Source organism: Microtus ochrogaster, chromosome 4 (genome assembly GCF_000317375.1).
Source record: "Microtus ochrogaster isolate Prairie Vole_2 chromosome 4, MicOch1.0, whole genome shotgun sequence".
Lineage (NCBI taxonomy): Eukaryota > Metazoa > Chordata > Mammalia > Rodentia > Cricetidae > Microtus > Microtus ochrogaster.
This window is the reverse complement of record NC_022011.1, coordinates 30,076,557-30,097,258: the sequence shown is the minus strand read 5'-3', so window position 1 is coordinate 30,097,258 and position 20,702 is coordinate 30,076,557. Positions and strand designations below refer to the sequence as shown.

Below are 20,702 nucleotides of genomic sequence, written 5' to 3'. Positions count from 1 at the left end.
AGGGAGGCTGTTGATGCAGGTCACCCTGAGGGTATGGCATGGACAGTCCCACAGCCACTGCCATCCATGCTGCTTCCTGTGGGGGCCAGGCCCTCTTGGACAGCTCCGGGCTCTAACTTGCCTCCAGCCCCCATGGGGAAGGAGGCAGTCGGTGCCACCCCCTTACTCACCCACCGGCAAACGGCCCTGCACCCTAATCAGAGTTCACCGCCACGGCTCTGCCTTCCAGATAAGAACATGGCTGGCATTTCCCACGGCAGCCAACCCATCCTCTGGGTATCACGCACTACCAGAGAGGACTGGTTGCTGATAAGGGCTGTGGCCCCTCTCCCAGGGGGACAGCACCACCACTCTGCGCTCAGGGACTGGCAGAGGCCTAGGAGAGGTGGGGATGTACAACAATCACTATGGTAACACACCTCTCTGGTCCAGGATCCAGGTCAGCCAGTCTGAGGCTACTTTCTGAGGCAGATGGGTAAGGGGAGGGCAGCTGGCCTCATCCTAGGCCCACTCCAGCAGCTTGTACAGGGTGACATGACCACTCTGCACAGCAGCCCTGGTGCTGTTCAACATTCAGTTTCGTAGAAAACCTAGCTCCTGCCCCAACCCGTTGTGGCCAAAAACTAAGCTAGCACCCAGCAGAGATGCTCACCTAGCAAGTCAAACAGGACCAGAAAAGCGGGGTTGAAGAAGTTGTCCTTTTCTGAGACCCTGAGACTGAGTGCGAGAAAGCAAGCCCGGGCTTAGGGATGGAATGGCACGCTGGGAGACCTGGCAAGTGAGGGTTGGACAGAGAGTTTTCTAGAAAACCTGGAGCTCCACAGTGGTGACAGGAGACCTGGGCTGGATGTGGCCATGTGGTCATGATCTTGTCTCTGGGTTTGTGGCACATGCTCACTGTCAGAGCCCTGGGAGGTATCAGGGGGCAGGGACTGGGGCCACAGCTTCTAGCCTGGGGATTCTAGGAACAGGATGCTGTTCTGATGCCCTCATGGGCACAGACAGCTCCTATAGTGGGCTGTTATGATGGGTTCCAGCCTGGTTCAGGCCTTGGCCACCTGCTCCCTCAGCTGGAGGATGGGGAAGGTGCCTTTTGTCTCTTAAAGCCTGCAGTCCTAACATGAACCTTGGCCTCTTCCTCTGGGCCATAGCCCAACACCAGATATGACTTACGGGGTTCCTCCTGGCGTACCTGGGAGGCTCAAAGAGGGTCAACAGCCAGCTGCAATGTGCACAGCAGACAGGCTGGGTTTGAGTCAGAGTTGCCACACAACTTCAGTACCCTTTTGAAGGGTGACAGAGGAGGGAGCAGTTGGCGTCTTCAAGGGCTGAAATAGTCTGGACCTGGTCTCAGTTTCTCTAATGCTCTCTGGTAGACTCTTGACAAGAACCTGACTGTCACTCTGGGCCCAGCACTGGGCCAAGGGCTAATTTATTCAGGTAAACAACTGTACACATTGCTTCTAGAACACGTGCTAAGTCTTAACTGCATTCCCCAGAACCATCTTCGAGGAACCTAATGCATATTTCTCTGTTTGCAATGCTAGTCATGCACGGCCCTCAGGGCGCTCGCCCTCCCACCCCAGGATCCACCTCCTCAGCTGGAGCCTGCCTGGGGCTGGGGGTGGATCTGGCTATTGTTGGGGTGCCCTGGGTGGCAGAACTGTGTTCAAACCAACAGGCCAAATCTCAACACTGCCCTAGTTGCTGTGTTCCTGTCCTGCTGGAGCCTCAGTTTACTGTGTTGTTGAAGGAATGCTCACACGGCATCCTCAAGAGCCTGTGCCTGGCTGGGCAGTCATGGTGCATGCCTTTAATCCCAGCACTTGAGAGGCAGAGGCAGGTGGATCTCTGTGAGTTTGGCCTAGACTACAAAGCTAGTTTCAGGACAGCTAGGACTGCACAGAGAAACACTGTCTTGAAAAACTGGGCAGGGGGAGGGGAGAGTCTGGGTCTGTAAGGTTAAGGGGCCATGTTTATGACAGTCCTGAGACTGGTCTCAGGTGCTGCCCTTGGCCTGGGAGCGCCTCAGACTTGGCTTGAGGCCCCGGGGTTCCAGCTCTGCCTTGAAATCTAAGTGGCTTCCCTCAAGAGCATGCACAGAACCACCCAGTACTGGCACTGGCCTCCTCTTTAGGCCCAGAGACCTTATGCAAATTCTCCAAGGTCAAAACTCCAAGTATGGCCATTCCTTTTCCTTTTTTTTTTTAATGTTTTATTTATAGTGTGTGTGTCTGTGTGTAGGTATGCCATGTGTGTATCTAGGCTCACAAAGACCAGAAGAGGGCGTCAGAGTCCCTTGGAGTTGGAGCCCTCCTGACAAGAGCACTGGAAGCCAAACTTGGATCCCTGAAAGAGCAACAAGTGCTCTCAGCCACAGAACCATCTTTCTGGCTCCCCAAGCATGGTCACTCTTTTTTTTTTTTTTTTGAGACAGGGTTTCTCCGTGTAACAGACCTGGCTGTCCTGGAACTCACTTTGTAGACCAGGCTGGCCTCGAACTCACAGAGATCCACCTGCTTCTGTCTCTCAAGTGCTGGGATTAAAGGCCACCACTGCCTAGCCCAAGTACGGTCACTCTTAAACCCTGACCTCAGAGTGCCCTCTGATGAGACCCGAGTCACCTCCGTTTTCCCGTGTGAGTATGGCCCCATCTAGGAGGCTGTGGTGTGTTGGAGAGTCAGCAAGAGGGTTCTTTCACCCCAAATGGGGCCAGACCTTTGCCACATCCAAGGCTGTCTCGCCTGTGTGACAAAATGCCTCTCAGGTAGTGGCCCTCTCAAAATGAGGGGCTCGTGCTTCTTGGAGCTTGGCCCCCGGCGGTTCCCTGGCAGTCTGCTCAAGTTGAGGTGCCTGATCAGCCTCAATGACCTCGTTCACTTTGTTCCTGGCGATGGGTTCTTGCATTGACTCTGCTATCCTTTCTTCTGTTCTATTTTTCTCTTGACAAAAACTTAATCTGTTCAAGGAACCAGGAAACATTCCCAACAGCTCCTAGAATACGGAGGAATTGATGTGTCAGTTCCCTCCCTTGATTCAGGCCATTAATGTTATGATTAAGACTCTGGCTCGCTCTCTGGGGTAATTTACAGATACCCTAGAACAGAAAGAGCTCATGATAGGAGATTTGGTAGAAGATGGACAAATTATGAAGGAAAATGTATGGAATGGCATGAGTTACCATTTATGGAAAGGCTAGCCAGAATGAGAAACCCCTGGTACATTTTAGATAGAAAAGAAAGGCAAGATATTCTTGATAACATAAAGTCAGACATTCAATATTGAAACAAACCCTGGGGGTGGAATCCTGAAGAATGGTGTTTGGGTTACCTTGGTTACCTTGAGGGCAGATATGATTTAGGGCCATGAGAAAGCACAGTTAGTTAGTGGTGTGAGACGAATTTCTAAGAAAAGCTCTGCCCACCTGGCCCTGACCACAAGACTTGTTAAGAATAATCAATTATCTGTAATCATTTTTCTATGGAAACTTTTATGTCTGCCAACTTCCTTCTGTGATCTCTTAAAAGTGATGCTTGAATTTTAGTAAAGTTACAGCAGACTCAAATCTCATTAGAGTTGTGTCTGTCTGTCATTCGCCGAATCCTGGGTTCTCCTAAGCCTTCACCCCTATTCTCCCTCAGTCTTCGATCTCCAAGAGAGTCAGTCCGCGGCAGACCTTGTGTCAATGGCCAGGGCTTCTGGAGCACCAAACCAACCACCCAAAGCCCCCACCATGCCCTGTGGAGTCTGTGGTTGGTATGTGGGTGCCCACCAGCTCACCACCAGTACCTACTTTATCTAATCAGCCCATCGTTCCCTCCAACCCGCCCTGTGGCTCCTACAGGGCAGCTGGGGAGTGGCCCCTATCACAAGAATCGCCCTGTTTGCTTTTGATAAAAGTCATAGTAAAGGAAAGAAAAAGGCATGAGCGGGGAGGGAGGGAAGCCCCAGTCTGGCGGCATCTAGAAGGTTCTGCAGACATGAATATAGAACAGGGTAGGCAAACTGTACGACTCAGGGGACATCTGCTCACACTAAAACAAAGGCCCAGAAAGATCAGGTGATCCCCAGAGTCACACAGCAGATGAAGGAGGGGTGGGAACATGTTCTCTGGACCAAGTCACACTGAAAGGCAAATCCGGCTGTAAAAAGGGGCCTATGTGTTATGCCTGCCTGCCCTGGCTTGGTTGCTGAGGCCTCAAATTCTCTGTCTGCTAAACAATGTTTAGAGAAGATGGCGGGGGAGGCAGTGGGGGAGGGGTAGGTATTGAAAACAAGTCTGAAGAGGTCAAGGGACTTTCCTGAGGTTACATGGCTACTAAGGAGAGTTTAGCCAGCACCCTCTGACCCCAAACTCATGACCCCAACTCAGGTGGTGCTGGTTTACTCACAGCAAATCCCCTGTGTCAGGCAGCTGGGCATGCCAACCTTGTTCACAAGAGTTCCCATTTACAGATAGGAGTGTGAGCAGCAATAAAGGCAGAAAATGATCCTGAAAGCCCAGCAGGGCCTCAGTGCTCACTTGCAGGGAACATCAAACCTGTGGCCACTGGCACAGCCAAGATGGAAGGATTCTGTCAGGTGTTCTACAGAGGGAGGTGATGGCACCAACCAGGAAAGCTGCAGAGCAACAGACACCATCGACACAAGCTTGAGCACAACCTTCAGAAACGGAGGCACAGCAGGCTGGGATGAGCTCCATGGGAAACAGGAGGATCTCTGCCCTGCCCTTCAGGAGGCAGGTTCTGACCTCGCAGGCGCCCGGAGCTGCCAGCTACCAGGGAAATGGGAATTGGTCAGCTGGCTTTGTTAAAGTCTGATTTCTGACAGCATTTAGTATTTCTGGCTAGGCTGGGATGACTGGGGGTCACCAGAAAGCTGGGTTCAAGTCCGGTAAGGATGTGACCCTCTCATACCAGAAAGCAGTTCTCCTCTGAATCACGTATGTCCACCCTTGGGATGGCAGCAAAAGACAGTGCTGGGCCACACTGGTGGAGAGCTGTCCACAAAAGCTCAGGGTGGGCTGGTCCATGGGGTGCTGCACCAGGATCCCAGGAAGCCTCATGCTGTATTCCTCTGTGCCCATCCCCACCCCCACCTGTTCACAGTGACTCACACCTCAGAGGAAATAGGTGTCTAGGTCCCTAGATTGCGAGCCCTCAGGGATATTCCAGGCATCATGTGTCCCGGACCCAGGAGGGTATTGTGCCTGGGAGGAGGGGCAGCTGGTCCCAGGGGGGCAGGAGAGCACCGCTGCTTCTGTTCCCTACTTCTGGGAGCTTTTTTGCCTGCCCATCCACCTCTTCCTTGGGTCCAGCCGCCACTCTGGTGGTCCTGGGGAGGAAAAGGCCAGCCTCAAGCTTGCTGGCTAGGAAAAGGTGCAGGGTGGGGTATGTGTGCGTAGTCAACATGGCCTAGGGTCTGGGACCACTGGGAACCCCAATCACTGGTGCTGGGTGGGAGGGCTGGTCCAGAGTGCTGAAGCCCTGCCCCTTGTAGCTAGCCCATGGTGCCTCCCTGGTCTTTGGGACTGTGCTTGTTGAGTATTGATTTTTTGACATGGAGCAACAGCCAGCCTTTATCGGCTGAACCCTGGCCCTTGCTAATGGCAGATCTGGGTTCACCTGGGAAGAGCAGGTTCTGCAGGGTGGGGTTTTTCCTTCCTGGGATCTGTGGCGGCCTCTCAGAACCTGGGGTAACCAAGCTTGTTCTGGGGAAGGGTTGGCTCTCTCTGACGGTACATCTATAGGTGTAACCGAGCAAGGGATGCTTTCCTCCTGGACAGTGCCCAGAGGACGGTGACTTGCTCTTCCTAGGTCCCGGTATGGCTCAGAGCCAGGCTTCTAGCTCTGATCACCCCCTACTAAACCCAAAGACAGGGCTCCTTGGAGAGGGGCACTACCTTCGTCTCTTCAGAACAGCCACAGCAGCCAGACAAGTGGAAGCACCATGGCAGCTGTGGCCTGTGTCAACAGACACACAGATCCCTTAGTGGCTTGTGTACCACACCCGGGTGAGGGGCTCTTTCCTACCTACCCCACATGCCTGAGGAAGCTGCAATTCATGGCTTCCAGGTTGCTCTGAAGCACAGCTATGTCTTTACTAGGCTTCTTTAAGAGCTCCATGCTAGATGTTCCCCCCAACTTCCCCCAGGATGAGGACAGGAAGCCCCATCAGCCTAGAGGCCCCACATCTTCCTGTCTACTTGTGATGGCCTGGACACTCTGGTCCTTGCCCAGAGCCTGGCTTCACCTGGCTTCAGCTCAGTGTACCCACCCACCTTGTTTTTTGTCCTGTGCCTCCTGGTGCCACAGTTTCTGGTCTAAGTGGTCAGAAGGGTGGATTTGAGGGCATGTGAAGGCCTGGAAAGTGGCTACTATTGCCAAGGTGGGAAGGTGAGTCCTTTCTGACCTGGAGTGACAGCTGTCTGTCTGCCTTGCCTACAGGCACTCACATCTTGGGGCCAACAGCTGAGAGCCAGGCAGGTGCTAGGAAGGCCAGCAAGTCGGGATGCAGCCACCACCTGGAGTACATTGGTCCTTCAGGGCCCAAGCACCTGCTGACCCTCTGCACACAGAGCAGAGGCCCCTATGAAGAAGGTATACCCAAGTGGGGAAACCGAGGCCTTGACTATAGGGTCGCAGTCGCTCTGGGTGTTAGGCCTTGGCCCCGGGGTGGGTCAGACACTGCAGAAGTTGGGAGACAAGGAGGTTTAAGGGCTTTTTAGTATCTCCTCTCAGAAGAGCCATCTGCAGTAGCCTTGGCCTTCAAGGCCTCTGTCAGCTTCATCTTGAACTTGGAGGCCAGGGGTCATATTGGGGCACTGAGAGTTCAAACCCAAGCCTCTGACCTGGCTCTGTCCTTCTTTAAGCTTCCTGACTGGAAAAGGAAAGAGGATAGGATGACATGGTATGAGCAGGGGCTGCTGTGGGTTCAGAAAAGGGGAGCACCCAGCAGGCTGGACTTGTCCTAGATCCCCACATCTCCTGCTGCCGCTCCCTACAGACCCTGGAATCAGGCACCCAGCATGGCTGGGCCTTGCAGCTTGTGGTCCTGGGGCACTTGTCCCGGGGCACAGTGCCCTGTCCCACCATTCCACTTTCTGCATGTGATCTAGAATGCAGCGAGTCCGCCGGGTAGGCCTAGGGGCAGGGGGAATTTGGGCAGAACTAGCCAAAGGCAGGGGTGGGAGACAGTATGCAGCTTGCTGGCTCCATGTAAGGAGCTGTGACAAGCCTGACAGGTTCAGGGACTTCCTACAGCATTTCCAGGGAGTCTGCATCTCTCAGAATGATTCCCACTCTCTTGTATAATTTTACTCCAATACAGGGTTTCTGTGTAGCCCTGGCTGTCCTAGAACTCAGAGATCCGCCTGCCTCTGCTCCCAAGGGCTGGGATTAAAGGCGCTCACCACTATTGCCCGGCTCTTGTAGAGACTTTTTCAAAGGTCAAAATGTCCTCTGGCTTCACTACAATGGCCATTCTCGTTGCCCTTCAGTTCACATTCATGGTCATTCTGGATAAATGCCCAGGGCTCCATCAAGTCCCTGCTTGGGATCCAAAGCACCCAGACCAGTCATATTGTGGGGGTTGGGGGGCACAGAAGCTCAGTGGATTGGAGGACGAATCCAAGGCATATGGTGATTCCAGGGGACCTGGATAATCCAGCTGGGGGCAGGGCCGGGTGGGCAGGGCCCCTATGAGACACAATAAGATATGATAGCATCTCGCCTCATCTCAGGCCGCGCTGGGCCCTTGCGTGCAGGATATGACCAGCCCTCGAGCCGACGGCGGCCCCTTTGTCCCATCTCTGGGGACCGATCTTATCAGCTGCGTCCACCGCCTCCATAATGGAAAAAATGCAGTGAGGAAATAAAAAGTTACCCACAGAGATAGAAGGGTAATAAATAAATAAATAAATAAACAAACAAACAAACAAACAAATAAATAAATAAATAAGGAGCCATCGTGGCTATGGGGAAGGGGCACCTCTCAAAGAGCAGCGGTATGTCATAGGGCTGGCAGGGAGTGGGTGGGGGTTGCTTCCTGGCTCCCATCCTGGGTCTGGGTAAGTTTTGGCAGCATGTTGGGTCTCATGGGGGGGTGTCTCATAAATACTGCTCATATGAGGGCAGTGATGCTGCCTCAGTTTCCCTTCTAGGGGAGGGTGAGAGAGAGGGGAGGTAACATGTCCCAGTAGCCATGGGTCACAGTGCTGTGGACCCTGGACCTGTGTGGATCCCAGTCGTGGGTATAGGGAAGCACAACTTTGCCCCACTTCTGCTTCTCTGCCTTACCCTAGTCACCCTCTCCATATCCCAGTGAGAAAGGACAGCTTTCTGGAGGAGGCCATCCCTGCTACCCATAAAAAACGGGAGGAACGAGGACGGAGACCCAAGGTCACCTCACGCCCCTGTCTTATTTCTACTAGATACTGGTGGTCATGAGAGAAACAGCTGGTGCAGCTGTGGCTCTGGCCAGGACTGGGCATGACAGAGAAGAGACTGGCAATTGGCGTTGGGTCTTACTCCCGTGATGATGGTGCTGGCAGGAGCGATTTGCCAGTGACGGTGCCCGTGGCCAGTAAGCCAGAGGCAGTGCTGAAGACAGTACCAACACTGGTATTCAGACAGCAGCAGTGACCATACAGGTGGCACCAGTAACAATAGCTGTCCCCTACCAGACACACGCTCATCAAGAGCAGCCCATCCTTTGTGGGGCTCAAGGCAGACCTGAGGCCACCATTCTGAAGAGGCCATGACTCTCAGGGTTGAAATGACATATAGACCTTACAACCGGGGAGGGGACAGGTGGGAAACTGCTGGAAGGCAGTGGTGGAAGCTCCCCTGGCAAGGCTAGGACTCCCTTGCTGATGTCTAGGCCAGCTGTGGGGCTGCTAGCTGGGCAGGAAGCCGGTGGGAGGGCGGAGAAGGAAGCGACTTGATTAGTGCCGCCACCGAGATAGCTTGCCCTGGCCACAGACAGCGGGTCCCGGAAGCGGGTGAGGTCAGTAGGACAAATGCGGTGGGCAGCCTGGCCTGGGGCCCCTTCTAGGGCTCCACCTGCATTTCCCACTGGATGTCCTGTTGTCCATCCACTTATCCTCTGCCTACAGTGTCCACTGAGATGCCCTTGTGCTGAGATGTCATGGTAGGTAACATACACTCCTAAGAAGTAGGCCTGTTCAGTTGTCTCCAGAACTGTCCAACTTGCTCATCTGCCTCAGTTTCTACATCTGTAACGGGGTACCACAGTGGCTCCTGCTGCCTGAATAGTGTACTCTAGTTTCTTCTGAAGTCTTTTTGGAGTTCTCTTTACACCAGTGGGATCTGCTCCTAGAGCAGACCTTCCTGCACGCTTCGTCCCCCTACTACTCCTGATGCCAGTCCACCGGCTGTGCCTTGGGGGCCATTCATCAGGTCTCAGAAAGAGCTCTGTAAGAGTCCCGGACCCTGGGGTTCTTAGCCAATCCCTGCCCCCATGTCTCAGCCACATTTCTGCCACTCTAGTTGCTGCTCAGAGGGAGTCCTCAATCCTGAGATCTGTAACAGGCTGGCAAGAACCCAATGCTCAATGTATGAGAAGCAAGGAGGGAGTGGGAGCCAGCATGGGGAGGAGGGCAGTTTGATGGGTCACCTGTGTAGTCCTGCTAGTGACAATCCCCCTCCTCTGTGGTTTCTAGGACTCAGTACCTCAGAACAGTTATCAAGGTGGAATCAGAGCCAAGGCTAGCCCAGGACTCATGTGGGCAGGGCCAGCAGGCAGCTGGGGTGGGGTGTGTGTGTGTGTGTCCATCTTCATCTGTCAGCCATCCTCCCACGGCCCAAGCTGACCCAAGGCTATGACCTCTGAACCCTGTTTCCAGGATAATCACCTACTTACCACAGTCCTTCCTCGATGGGCTCCTCTACCTCTGAGCCTCCTTTCTCCTCACCCTGCATTTAGGTCTAGCTGTGTACATTCAGTTCAGGCCTTTCACTCTGGCTTCTGCCCCAACACACTATTTCTGGGTGGGTGATGATATATATAATGGCTCAGAAAGTCCCATTCTGACACCATCTAGAATCATGTCTGGGGTGGTAGTGTCTCCAATAAATCCCAGAAGGGCAAGGTCCTCCCTGTGTCTTTCCAGCCCCAGAGGAACTCAGTGACGGCATATTCAGGAAGAATATGCCGGACTGTAAAGATACAGTTTCCTTAGGTCTTTTCATCCTAGCTTCAGATCGCTCAGCAGCCCTGCAGTCTCAGAAGAACAGTCTTCAAAGGGGCTCCGAGCTGCTGGACTGGTCTCTGAAGCTGACCCCAGAGTGACCCCTGTCATCTACCAGTGCCCCCTCCCCCGCAGGCTAATCTAAGACAAATAGGCCTATCACCCTCCACGCCAGGCCCCATGATAACACAAAATAGCTGGAATGATTTTTTTCCCACCCACACATGCCAGCTAGTCAGCCGTGGGGAGGGGAGCAAGGCCAGCTATCGGCCCATCTCCCAGGCTGTCCATCAGGACGAGCTGTCCTGCCTCAGCCGCCAGATAACAGGCCTTGAGGTTCACACAGAAACCCCGGGCCTGCGAGATTAGTTAGCCGGACACAGTCTAGATAACAAGCTACTGCTCCATGGGAGGGAGGGGGTCCCAGTTGCCTGCTTCCCTGGGACCCTAGGCAGGAGATCTGGCTGGGGCCTCCAGCAGGAAATGACCAACAACACCTCCTGTGGCCCTAGCAGCAGCCCCTTCCACCCCGAGACTGTGGGATGCTTTAACTCTGATCTAGTTTCCCTAGCAGCTGATCAAATACCTCCCAATGTCTTTCAGCATCTCCACTGTGTAGCCAAGAATTGGGGATTGGGTGTGGCTCAGGGGTGGAGTACTTTCCTAGTGTGTTTGAGAGTTGGGATTCCAACCCTAGCACCATGACAAGACAAGGCTGCGAGGGCTGCCCTCAAAGATTATGGCTCAGAACCCTGACCCGTCTGTGCCCAGCACTCTCTCCCCATGCCCACCCTAGCCCTAAGGCTCCATCATGCCATGCCCCCAAAGCCTCATTGCATATTCCAGCTCCTTGTCTGAATAGCTCCCTCCCCCCTAATTTGCCTTTCAGTCATCATCTTTGAGACAGGGTCCTTCGTCCTTCTCTAGTGCTACCATCTGCTCCCCCACTTGGCCTTGACACTCAGGCACCCTTTTGCTGACTGACACTGCTCAGGGACACGCTGACCTGGTACATGGCCCGCCTTCCTGGCCCTGCCTCCAGGAGCTGGGATGGGCTGACTGGCTCTCACTCAATTCAAAGCAGCTCCTGGAAAGAGTTCTGGGCTCCAAGTAACTCCTGGGTGGAAGAGACAAAGTCCTTTCTGGCTTCTCTTCCCTTCACACTCTGCCCTAGTTGGGCAGCCTGGCTCTGGGGCCTTAGCACCCAGTTGGGCTTCCTCAGGCCAGGACTGTGAGGTCAGCCGAGCTCCTAGCTCTCAGCTGTAAGGGACCACAGGACCCCCCTTTCCTGCTCTACTTTATCTCTGGAGCCTGGGGTGAGTTTACAGGACTTAGCCCTCCCCAAGGGCCACATGCTCCAGTAAGAATTCTACAGTCACCCCTTTTTCAAAAGTGCATGAGCCTGAACACTGGGAGCTGCATCATTCCCAGCCAGCGCTCTCTTCTTCCACATCTTCCCTGGGTCTCAGGATGCTGCCAGACCTTGACCTAGCACCTTGACCTTGGATGGGGAAGCTGCCCCGCCCCCATGGCTACCTGCTTATTCTCTCTGTCCCTGGCCCTTACCCCTGCTGGCCTGTCTCTCCATAAAGACCCTCCCAGAAGATCAGGCAGGGGCCCAGCCCAATGTGTATCCTTTCATGGACTCAGGCAGATGAGCCTGGAGGAGCTTAGGTGGCTGGTTCTCCTGTTGCCTCTCCTTTACCTCCAGGGGTTTCCAGCCTGGGGATGACTGAAGGGATGCTCCTGGGTCACCTAGCATGTTCACATGGTGCTGGTGTGCCTTTCCAAGTCACCCTGAGGTCCTCTTGCCCTTCCCTTTACCATCTGCCTCAACCTCAGGCTCTGCCTCTGGACCCTGCTCTTAAACTTCAGTGACCAGAATAAGTTCCAGGTCCAAGACACTCACAGGGCAGAAGAGCCACGGCTCAAGTCCTGGTGACTCCTGCCCCCACTGCTAGCTATGGCTGCACTCACACTGACAGCGGCTGGAACTCTCTGGGCCTCTCCACTCACATTACAGAACAGCACACCCAAGGCAATGGATTGGGGCCCCCATAGTGACTCAGTTTGCCTCCCATCCTGGTACCTGCCCTAGCCTCCCAGGCGGAGCTCCACTCTGCTGGCACAGGCAGACCTTACACAGCTGGTATACTGATGACATGCGTGCAGGCTTGGGGGACCTGGGAGGGTCATGGTCCCTCTGTGTCCCAGATCCCCCAGTTCTGTGGAGTCTTGTGGAAGGAACTGGATAGGCTATTGATTCCCTTGCTGAGGCCAGCCCTGGAGGAATCCTTAGAAGACCCCACAGCATGATACCTGACTGACAGCAGTCTGAGTCTGTTTATTTCTGCTCTTCTGCCACTTGCTTAAGACTATGCCAGATGGACCATTGGGTGGGGGGAGCTGACAGAGCTAGATGGGATGTGCAGCCTGACAGGGCTGGCGTGTCTGAAAGCCAAGTCCTCTTGAATTGAAGGGAAGGTGACAGGAGGAGTTGTGGCACTGAGGGGCACCAGGCACTGGGGACAGGTCCCCACATCCCACATTAAGGCAGCTGTGCAAGGTCAGAGATCTACTTTCAAGCCTTCTGCATAGCTGAGCTGGAAACAGCCATCACTCCTGCAATCAAAGTCATCTTGAAGATGACAGCTCAGACTCTCTCACTTTCTGTCCTTCTTCCCAGTTAGAACTCAGCTGAGGACCACGGGAAGCCAGGGTTGGGTCTCAGCAAGGGTATCCTGAGCCCTGTACACAACTTCCCAGAGCTCTGGATCCACAGTGTGACCTGTGGCCCTGTGAGACCCAGGGTGTGTCCCTGCTATGCCTCAGGGGCCATGCAAGCCCTCTTGCTCCAATCCTCCATTTTCCCCTCACCTGCTGGGCTCAGGCCCAAATCCACAGGGCCCTGGCTGCAGCCCCTCTGACTCCATTCTCCCTTGGCTCATGGACTCTCCGGGCCTTTGCATGGCCATTCTTTTCTTGTAAGCTCCCCTCTCTGGCATCTACAAACCCCTCAGACAGCAAGATGCAGTGTGCCTTAGAAGGACTATCTAGGTCACTCTCATTCTACACAGCATCATCTGGTTTGTTATGAGCGCTGAGAACAGGGCTCCCCTGCTGTGTGCACTTACAGACTTTTATCTCATGTGCTCATCTGAAGGCACTTTCCTGGCATTTTCCTTGGGTTTTATACTCTACACATGACTACACCATCCCCACTGCCCAGAAGAGGGTGCTGAGACCACACTGTGGGGTCAGTGCAAAGCCGGACTCTGGGCAGTGTGCGGCCATCAGATCTGCAACAAGACATGTCCATTGTGTTGCTCAGATGCACAGGTAATGCAAAACCAGCTGCTGGAGGGGTTTCTGCCTGCACTCCATCAGAGGGAAACCACACTGCCTAGTAGGTGACAAGCTGGAGGGGCACAATGACTCTCCCAAAGCCATTGTACAGAATAGGAAACTGAGGTCCGGTGGTCGGCAGCCCACCCAGAGACACTTAGCAAAGCTGGGCTCGTGAAGAACTGAGTGGCAAGGGCAAGACACAGAACTCCTGACAGTGGACCAAAGCACGACTGTGCACTACCCAGACTGTGGGATGTTTTGGGGCAGGAGGGAGGTGGGCGCAGTGACTGAACCAGGAGAGGATAGGAAATCATGACAGGGATGGTAGTTTGCACAACCTTGGGGCTGCACTCTAGTGCTTATAAAGCTCTCGAGGAAGTAAAATTATACTTGGGTCTGCAGCAGTCAAGTGACTGGGCCTGGGTGTCACTGGCAGCACGGGAATCAGGGCCACATGGGGGTTTCTTGAGGGTCATTTTTCTTCTTTTTCTGTTTCTCTTGTGCACCTCTCTCTCTCTCTCTCTCTCTCTCTCTCTCTCTCTCTCTCTCTCTCTCTCTCTCTCTCTCTCTCTGTGTGTGTGTGTGTGTGCAGGCCCAAGGCTGATGCTGCTGGGAGTCATCTTTGATCACTCTCCCACCATATTCCCTGAGGATAGAGGGTCACTAATGGCTAGTACTGTTAACTGTTAGTTAGCTTGCTCTGGGGATCCTCTGTCTGACGGGAAAACGAGTGGGCTATATCCACTTGTATTTATGTGAAACACCAGTCTTCATGGTTATGTGGCCAACACTTTCATCACCAAGCCATTTTCAGCTCCTCCTGGAGGACTTCCCTTCATCTGCTCTAGGCCTGGGCCGTAGGAGATAAGCTGTCTCGTGTATGTACACCAGCTATGGAGAAGCAATAAGACCAGGCTCCGGGACAGCCACTTTCTGGGGCCTGTTTAAATCCTGTCTCATCAAGAGAGGAATCTGATAGGTGGCCCCTGATATTTACATGTCTGGGTTGCAACATCAGATGGTATCCAGTATGGGCAGAGACCTCTGGAGATCCCAGCCCTGGACTGTCAGCTCTGTCGTGGGTCCAGTGACCACCTTACTTCAGGCAGAGCAGATGGGAATGGGTTCAGGTCCAGGAAGAGCCAGACAGAGCCAGAGGAAGATGTGGAGTCCAAGCCAGCTCTATACCTTCTCTCCAAAGAGGAACAGTGGAAGACGCCTCTCGGGCAGGTTCCCTGGAACAGGCTGGGTTGGTTCGTTTGGTGATGGTGGTGGTGGTGGTAATGGGGACACAGGTCAGAGGTCACAAAGAGTCAAAGGCAACCCACAAGGCAAAAGTGGCCACTTGGTCTGTCACCAGACTGGGCACTGCCTTCAAGCCTTAACCCTACAACCCCATTACAGGCTTGGGCGGCCCTGGAGATAAGAGCCCCCGGGGCCTCTCCAGCAGCTTCCCCAGTGGGTGATAAGCTCGGCCTGTGTAGGAGCTGATAGGCAATGGCTACCACGGCGGTTGGCCAGCGGCCACTTATCAACCCCATCGCTGCCCACTGCACAGAAATTCCTATCTGTGGGAGCCGATAGGGTACCGCCTGGCCCCTGAGGATGCAAATAACTCGGGAAGCTGGGGTGCACCCTGACCCCAAACCACAGCCCATGGAGCATAAGCCTTCACAGGGGGCAGGGCAGGCTGCAAACTGTGAAGGCCTTGCTTTTCCATCAAGAAAATGAAGTAATAACACTTGTGTGGACGAGGATGGTGAGTAATGTTCAACACTGATGTGAATGACCTGGCATCTGGGCCTCGGCAGCAAGAACAGTTCCCAGTCAGTGATGTGCACTGTCTCTCTGACCATGCACTGAGGGGGTATAACACTGTGCTGGCCCCACGGGGCTGATGGAAGGACCATCTATGCCTTCTACCTGCTTAGCGGCCACTGAAGTCCGTAGACGCACATGATCCCTGCCACCCCCAGCAGGCATTGTCCACATTATGCTTGTGGACATGGAACAGGGACACACAGGGGCACGCTCCTGATGCTGAGTCAGTACTTACGGACTCTATTCTAGCAGGAGAAACTAAGTCAGCCTAGGGCTGGTTAGAATCTGGGCAGTCTGAAGACAAGGCTCTGCCCAGTTCCATGGCTTTGGGCATGTGAGCAGAAAAGGCCCTGGCACCCATGTGATCACGTGACCAGGTACAATGACTCCCATCATGGTACTGTGATCTGGGGACACTGGCCTCAACTGAGATAGGACCCTGGGTCAGTACCCAACTCCCACCATGCACCCCAGGAGGAGTGGCCATCTTTGCCATACATTTCTGCCAGGTCGTCTAGAGCCCTGAGAGGTGTGCTAAGCATCCACGTACTAAGAGGTGTCAGAGGGGGGTGCCCCAGGACAGCCAGTCATGGGACATTCTGGGAATGGATTCAATTTCCACACAGAGTGTGGGTCCCCCATTCTGGCTGTGGCCTTCTGGGTTCACCCCCTCTCCATCTGGCCTCAGGCTGTTATTCCATCGGGTACCCACCACACACCTGCCACCCATCTTCCTTAGCACCAGTGGCAGACATCACCAATTGACTCCTGCATTCCTCTGATGCCTCAGGGCCCCACTCAGTTGCCCCTCTATTGAGAGTCCAGTTAAAAGTCTGTTGCTTTTCAATTTGGACCCCAAGTTCCCCAGGGGAGGAACAGGGTCTCTGCCCTGGCAAAGCCTTCTCTGATCCCTCAGCAAGACCCTTGACATGCCTTCTATCCATAGATGGGAATCTGGTGATAAGACCTAGATTCTCACACACAGCTGAGACTCAGTAACTGTGCACATGTGTTGCTCACCCACATGCCCAGTCTCCAAACTCCTCCCTCATTGATACACATACCACTTACCCCACCTCACCTATTTACCCTGCACAGAGTGGCTCTCAGCCCTCACTCAGTAAGAGCCCTGGAAATCACTGATGCCCCCACTGTGCTCCTGGGCCATGGTATCTGTTTATCAGGAGCAAGGGTACCATGACTGCCACATTCTGGGACCTGGGAGATCTGAGATGCAGCTGCCAATTCTAGCTTCGTATGTGACCAGCCGCACTCACTGCCCGAAGATATGCAAAGGCACAGGCCTGACTGCCTATGGGGCAAGTGGTAACTAGGAACCTCAGATGGGCTGCAGCCCCCAGGAAGGGCAGGTGTTCTCCTTCTCCCACAGCCTGAGCCCACCTGGGCACTAGCCAGCTTAGCATCCCAACCGTCTGCTGTGGGGAAGATCCCAGACTGGCATCTCCAGCCACATCCTCTAGATACCCCTCCAGGGGCCTGTTCCTCAGTCCTCATTGCCAAACCTTCCAAATGCTTCTGTCTACATCATGAGCTTTGGGTATGGGTACTCTGGAGACAACTCAGACCACATTGCTTGGGCCAACGGCATCAGTGGTCTCCAGAATCCAAGAGAGCCTAGTTCCCACTTGGCCCAGAAGGCTGTAAAAAGGCTGCCCTGGGGTCATAGCAATGTTGTACTGGGCTAGTCAGCGTGGTTACCTGGCCCACTCCAGGGACTGGTCATGGCTGCCTCTTCTTCCTTTTCCTCTTTCTCTTCATCCTGGGGCCTCATCTCCAACTCCTGTGCCCCCATATCTTCAGGACCTTCTGGGGACTCAGGAGGTGCTGGCACTGTGGGTGGACTTACATCTGTAGAGAGGAAAACATTGTCACGATCTTACTGGGATGGCCTATAACCAGGAGGGAAACTGAGGCCAGGGGGCACACAGTTATCTGCCCTCCTGCCTTATCTAACACAGCAGGTTTCCTCTTGGCCTTGTAAAGCCCCCAGTCCCTGCTGATCACAGCTGTAATAATTATTCTTTCGCTTCTGTCTGTCACAACCCAGTGCCCACCCAGTGCGCCTAGGTCTGTGGCCTCTGGCTCACTGGTCTCTGCAACAGCTGGGCCCCTCCACCAGCCCCGCACCCAATTCCAGCCCAAAGGGCATGTTTGCCTTCCTGGCGGGCCAGATAACCAGTGTGGCCCCCGATCGATGCGCTCCTGTAAACCCCCTGGGTGACGTCATGGGAACAAGCAGATTATTAATATCACGATAAGGGCTGTGATTAACATCAAATAAATCAATCCCGTGGTATAAAAGTCCTATTATTTTTGGCTATAAATCAAAGTGGCTGGCATCTGAGCTCCAGCCACTGCGAGGAGCCGCGCTGGACTCGCCTGAACGTCAGATATGCTCTTGCGCCGTTATCGCGCCCATCACTTCGTTATCACGGCCGCTGGTGCCAGGTGCAGGCCTGGCTGTTTGTCCCAGATCCTTCCCGGCCCCACCCGCCTACCCTCTCAGCAGCCCCAGCTCCCCAATCAGATAAAGACCAGCTCCCCGGGAAGCCGTGGGTCAAAGTCCAGTAGCCGCCAACCACTTGCCCTTTGGTAGCTCGGCCACAGCTGCCTTAGTGCAGCTCCTGATGGTAGCACTGATGGTGGGCTAGATAAGGCGGCAGCCTATGAGCATGGCACCTGCTCTTCTGGAGGTCACCCCGTAAAAACGGAGGCTCAGAGGTGGTCTAGGGCCAGCCATGGACAGCTTCACCCCTCAGCACTGTACGCCAGCAAAAGCAAAGAAAACAGTAACGATGAACAAGCTCCTGACTGGAGACTGGCCTGGCACCTGCCACCTCACTCCTGGGGCAGGTGTCCTTGGAGAGCTGAGAGTGATGGAGTCAAGGCTTGACCCCCAGGGCTGCTGCCAAGGATGGGCCAGAGCCTCAGGCTGTTGCTGGGCCTGGAACAAAGAAGGGATGTGGGAGAGTCCTTGGCCTGCAGACATTCAGTCAGAAACTCCGATACACTGGTGGGGTGCACAGTGAGGAGCCCCCAGGGGTGAAGGTCTCTCTGGAATTTGTTCCCCATCCAGACTCCTCTGCCATTACCTGTCTGTCATCCCTGTTGTCCTGTCATCAGAGTCCTCCTCCTTGCTCCTCATCGTCCTCCTTGTTCTGCTCTACCGTCCATCCCTCATCACCTTGTGTGCGTGTGTGTGTGTGTGTGTGTGTGTGTGTGTTTGCGCATGCGCGCGCTCCTCTTCATGTGTGGTGGTCAAAGAACATCCTTGGAGGTCTTTAGCTCTCTCTCTTGTTTTTTGAGACATTGTCTTCCATCGGCCTAGGACTCAACCAATGTGGCGAGGCTGCCTGGCTAGTGAACCCCAGGGACACACCCGCGCTCACCTTCGCAGTGTTGACATTAGAAGCATGCATCACCACACCTACATTTTAGAGATGCTGAGGCTGAGTCCTCAAGCCTGTGGGCAAGCAGGTTATTGACTGAGCCGTTTCCCCAGGTCTTTTGTCCTCTTTGTTGTCGCCCCCTGCCCCAGCTGTTGTCTATCCTGTGCCATCTGCTCTGTCCCTGTGTCCCCTGTACACTTGCTGGGACCACGGCCAGAGTACCAGCCCTCTTTGCATGTGGCACAGGTGGCTCCTTGGGGATCTCTGCTTCTGGTCATCACCTGTCTCTCCTTTGCTTCTGGTCATGTCACCAGTTAACGATCCTCCCAAGTAACCCAATAGCTACATTGTCCAATCAGAGGCTGGTGGGCAAGATGGGGTATGGCTCGATGATAGAGTGCTTGCCTAGCATGCTTGAAGCCCTGGGTTTAATCTCTGGCACTGGGGTGGTGGTGGGGAGAGTCTAGACTCTGCAAGGAATAGCAGATGTGGAATGGTGTGACCTGCAGCTTGGGGCGGCAGGTGGAGCAAAGGCTCATGGGTAAGGAATGAAGTGATCCCGAAGCTCAGAGCTGCAGACAGACATGGCAGGGCTTTAGACTCACAGCCAGGTAGAGCCCAGCACACTGAGTCAGGATGCAGGTATCTATCCCTCAGGTACCTCTCTACAATCTCTCCAGAACTCAGTCACTTCCAAAACACAAGCAAAATGCTGATCTCTCAAGGACTCTGCCTCTGTGAAGTCCCTCTTCTCTGGACTTTAGGGGGCATCTGAAGTCTCACCGCCCTATATCCCGCACCTGGCCTGAACTGGCCTCCTAGGATCTAGGTAGTGTGGGTGTCTGTGGGGTTTCCTTCCATGGCCCGACTCCAGCTTCAGAAATGCACCGACCTGGACAACTGCAACCAGGAGGCCCAGTAGAATCCAAGGAGGTCATGTGGGTAAGAAAAGGGGGCAGCGTGACAGTGGGATGAGTCTAAACCCAGACCTAGGTCGAATCTTGGCCAGAGTGTGGGCTGTGAGCCCAGACAAGCTTTTTAACCTCTCTGGGCCTCGATCCTTCAGTTCAGCAGATACAGTGTGTTCTTTGCCTCTGAAGAGCCTCATGGCTCTTCCTGGGTACAGCTTGATGTTGTATGTGGAGCCCAAGTCACAGCCTTGAAGATCCCGTGGACACCATTTCACAGGGATAAACATGCAGGGAGTGGCTGTGACTTTCCTGAGGTCTAGCCTTGGACTGGATATTCCCCACCCAGGCCTCAGTCACCTTAGCCTGAGGCTGGACCTCCAACTCACACACAGCTGACACCCCTCTCCCCTGACTCTCTCCAGGTCCTAGGGACAGCAGCTGCCTGCTGAGGCCCTCTGTTCCCCCATGAACTCTAGGAGGATGTTGATCTGCACACTCACCTTTTCTGGGTGGGCTTGGGGAATCTTCTATGGCTGGGGCCTCAGGGGATGCGGCCTCCTGCTCCATGGGGCTGATGTCCATGGCCTGGGTTTCTTCTCCGGCCTCCATATCTCTGAGGGAACCTGTGGACATGAGTCGCAGGGAAATCATGAGGTGCTTCTGGATAAGGCTACCCTGGTTTCCTAATGGCCAAACAGGCTCAGTTTTGGTGCCTGGGAAGAGTGGGCAGGACGAGGGTAGGGCCAGCCCCTCACCGAGGCAGAGGCTGTGTAAGTTTCCTGGAATCTAGTATGCTAGCTTCACCCTATGTTTACCCACTACCCTGCAACAATTCCTAAGCAGTAGAATGTCTGCTGTGTCAGCCCGTGAGTCTGTGTGTGAGCCCGTGAGTCTGTATGTGAGCCCGTGAGTTTGTGTGTGAGCCTGTGAGTCTGTATGTGAGCCCGAGAGTCTGTGTGTGACCCTGTGAGTCTGTGTGTGACCCTGTGAGTCTGTGTGTGA

The 20,702-nt window shown here is 54.2% G+C and overlaps 1 protein-coding gene across 2 annotated transcripts in view; it reads right to left on the bottom strand.

Moving 5' to 3' along the window:
* Zfpm1 (zinc finger protein, FOG family member 1) overlaps positions 1 to 20,702 on the bottom strand; it is a 60,467-nt gene that overhangs the window by 15,764 nt on the left and 24,001 nt on the right. For both annotated transcript variants that reach the window (XM_013354399.2, XM_005345789.2), the window contains exons 2-3: positions 20,201 to 20,323; positions 17,099 to 17,248 (exon numbers count right to left, since the gene is read on the bottom strand). In XM_013354399.2, coding sequence (XP_013209853.1) covers positions 17,099 to 17,248; positions 20,201 to 20,309 — 259 coding nt within the window. In that variant the 5' untranslated portion in view covers positions 20,310 to 20,323. The remainder of the gene's footprint in view (positions 1 to 17,098; positions 17,249 to 20,200; positions 20,324 to 20,702) is intronic.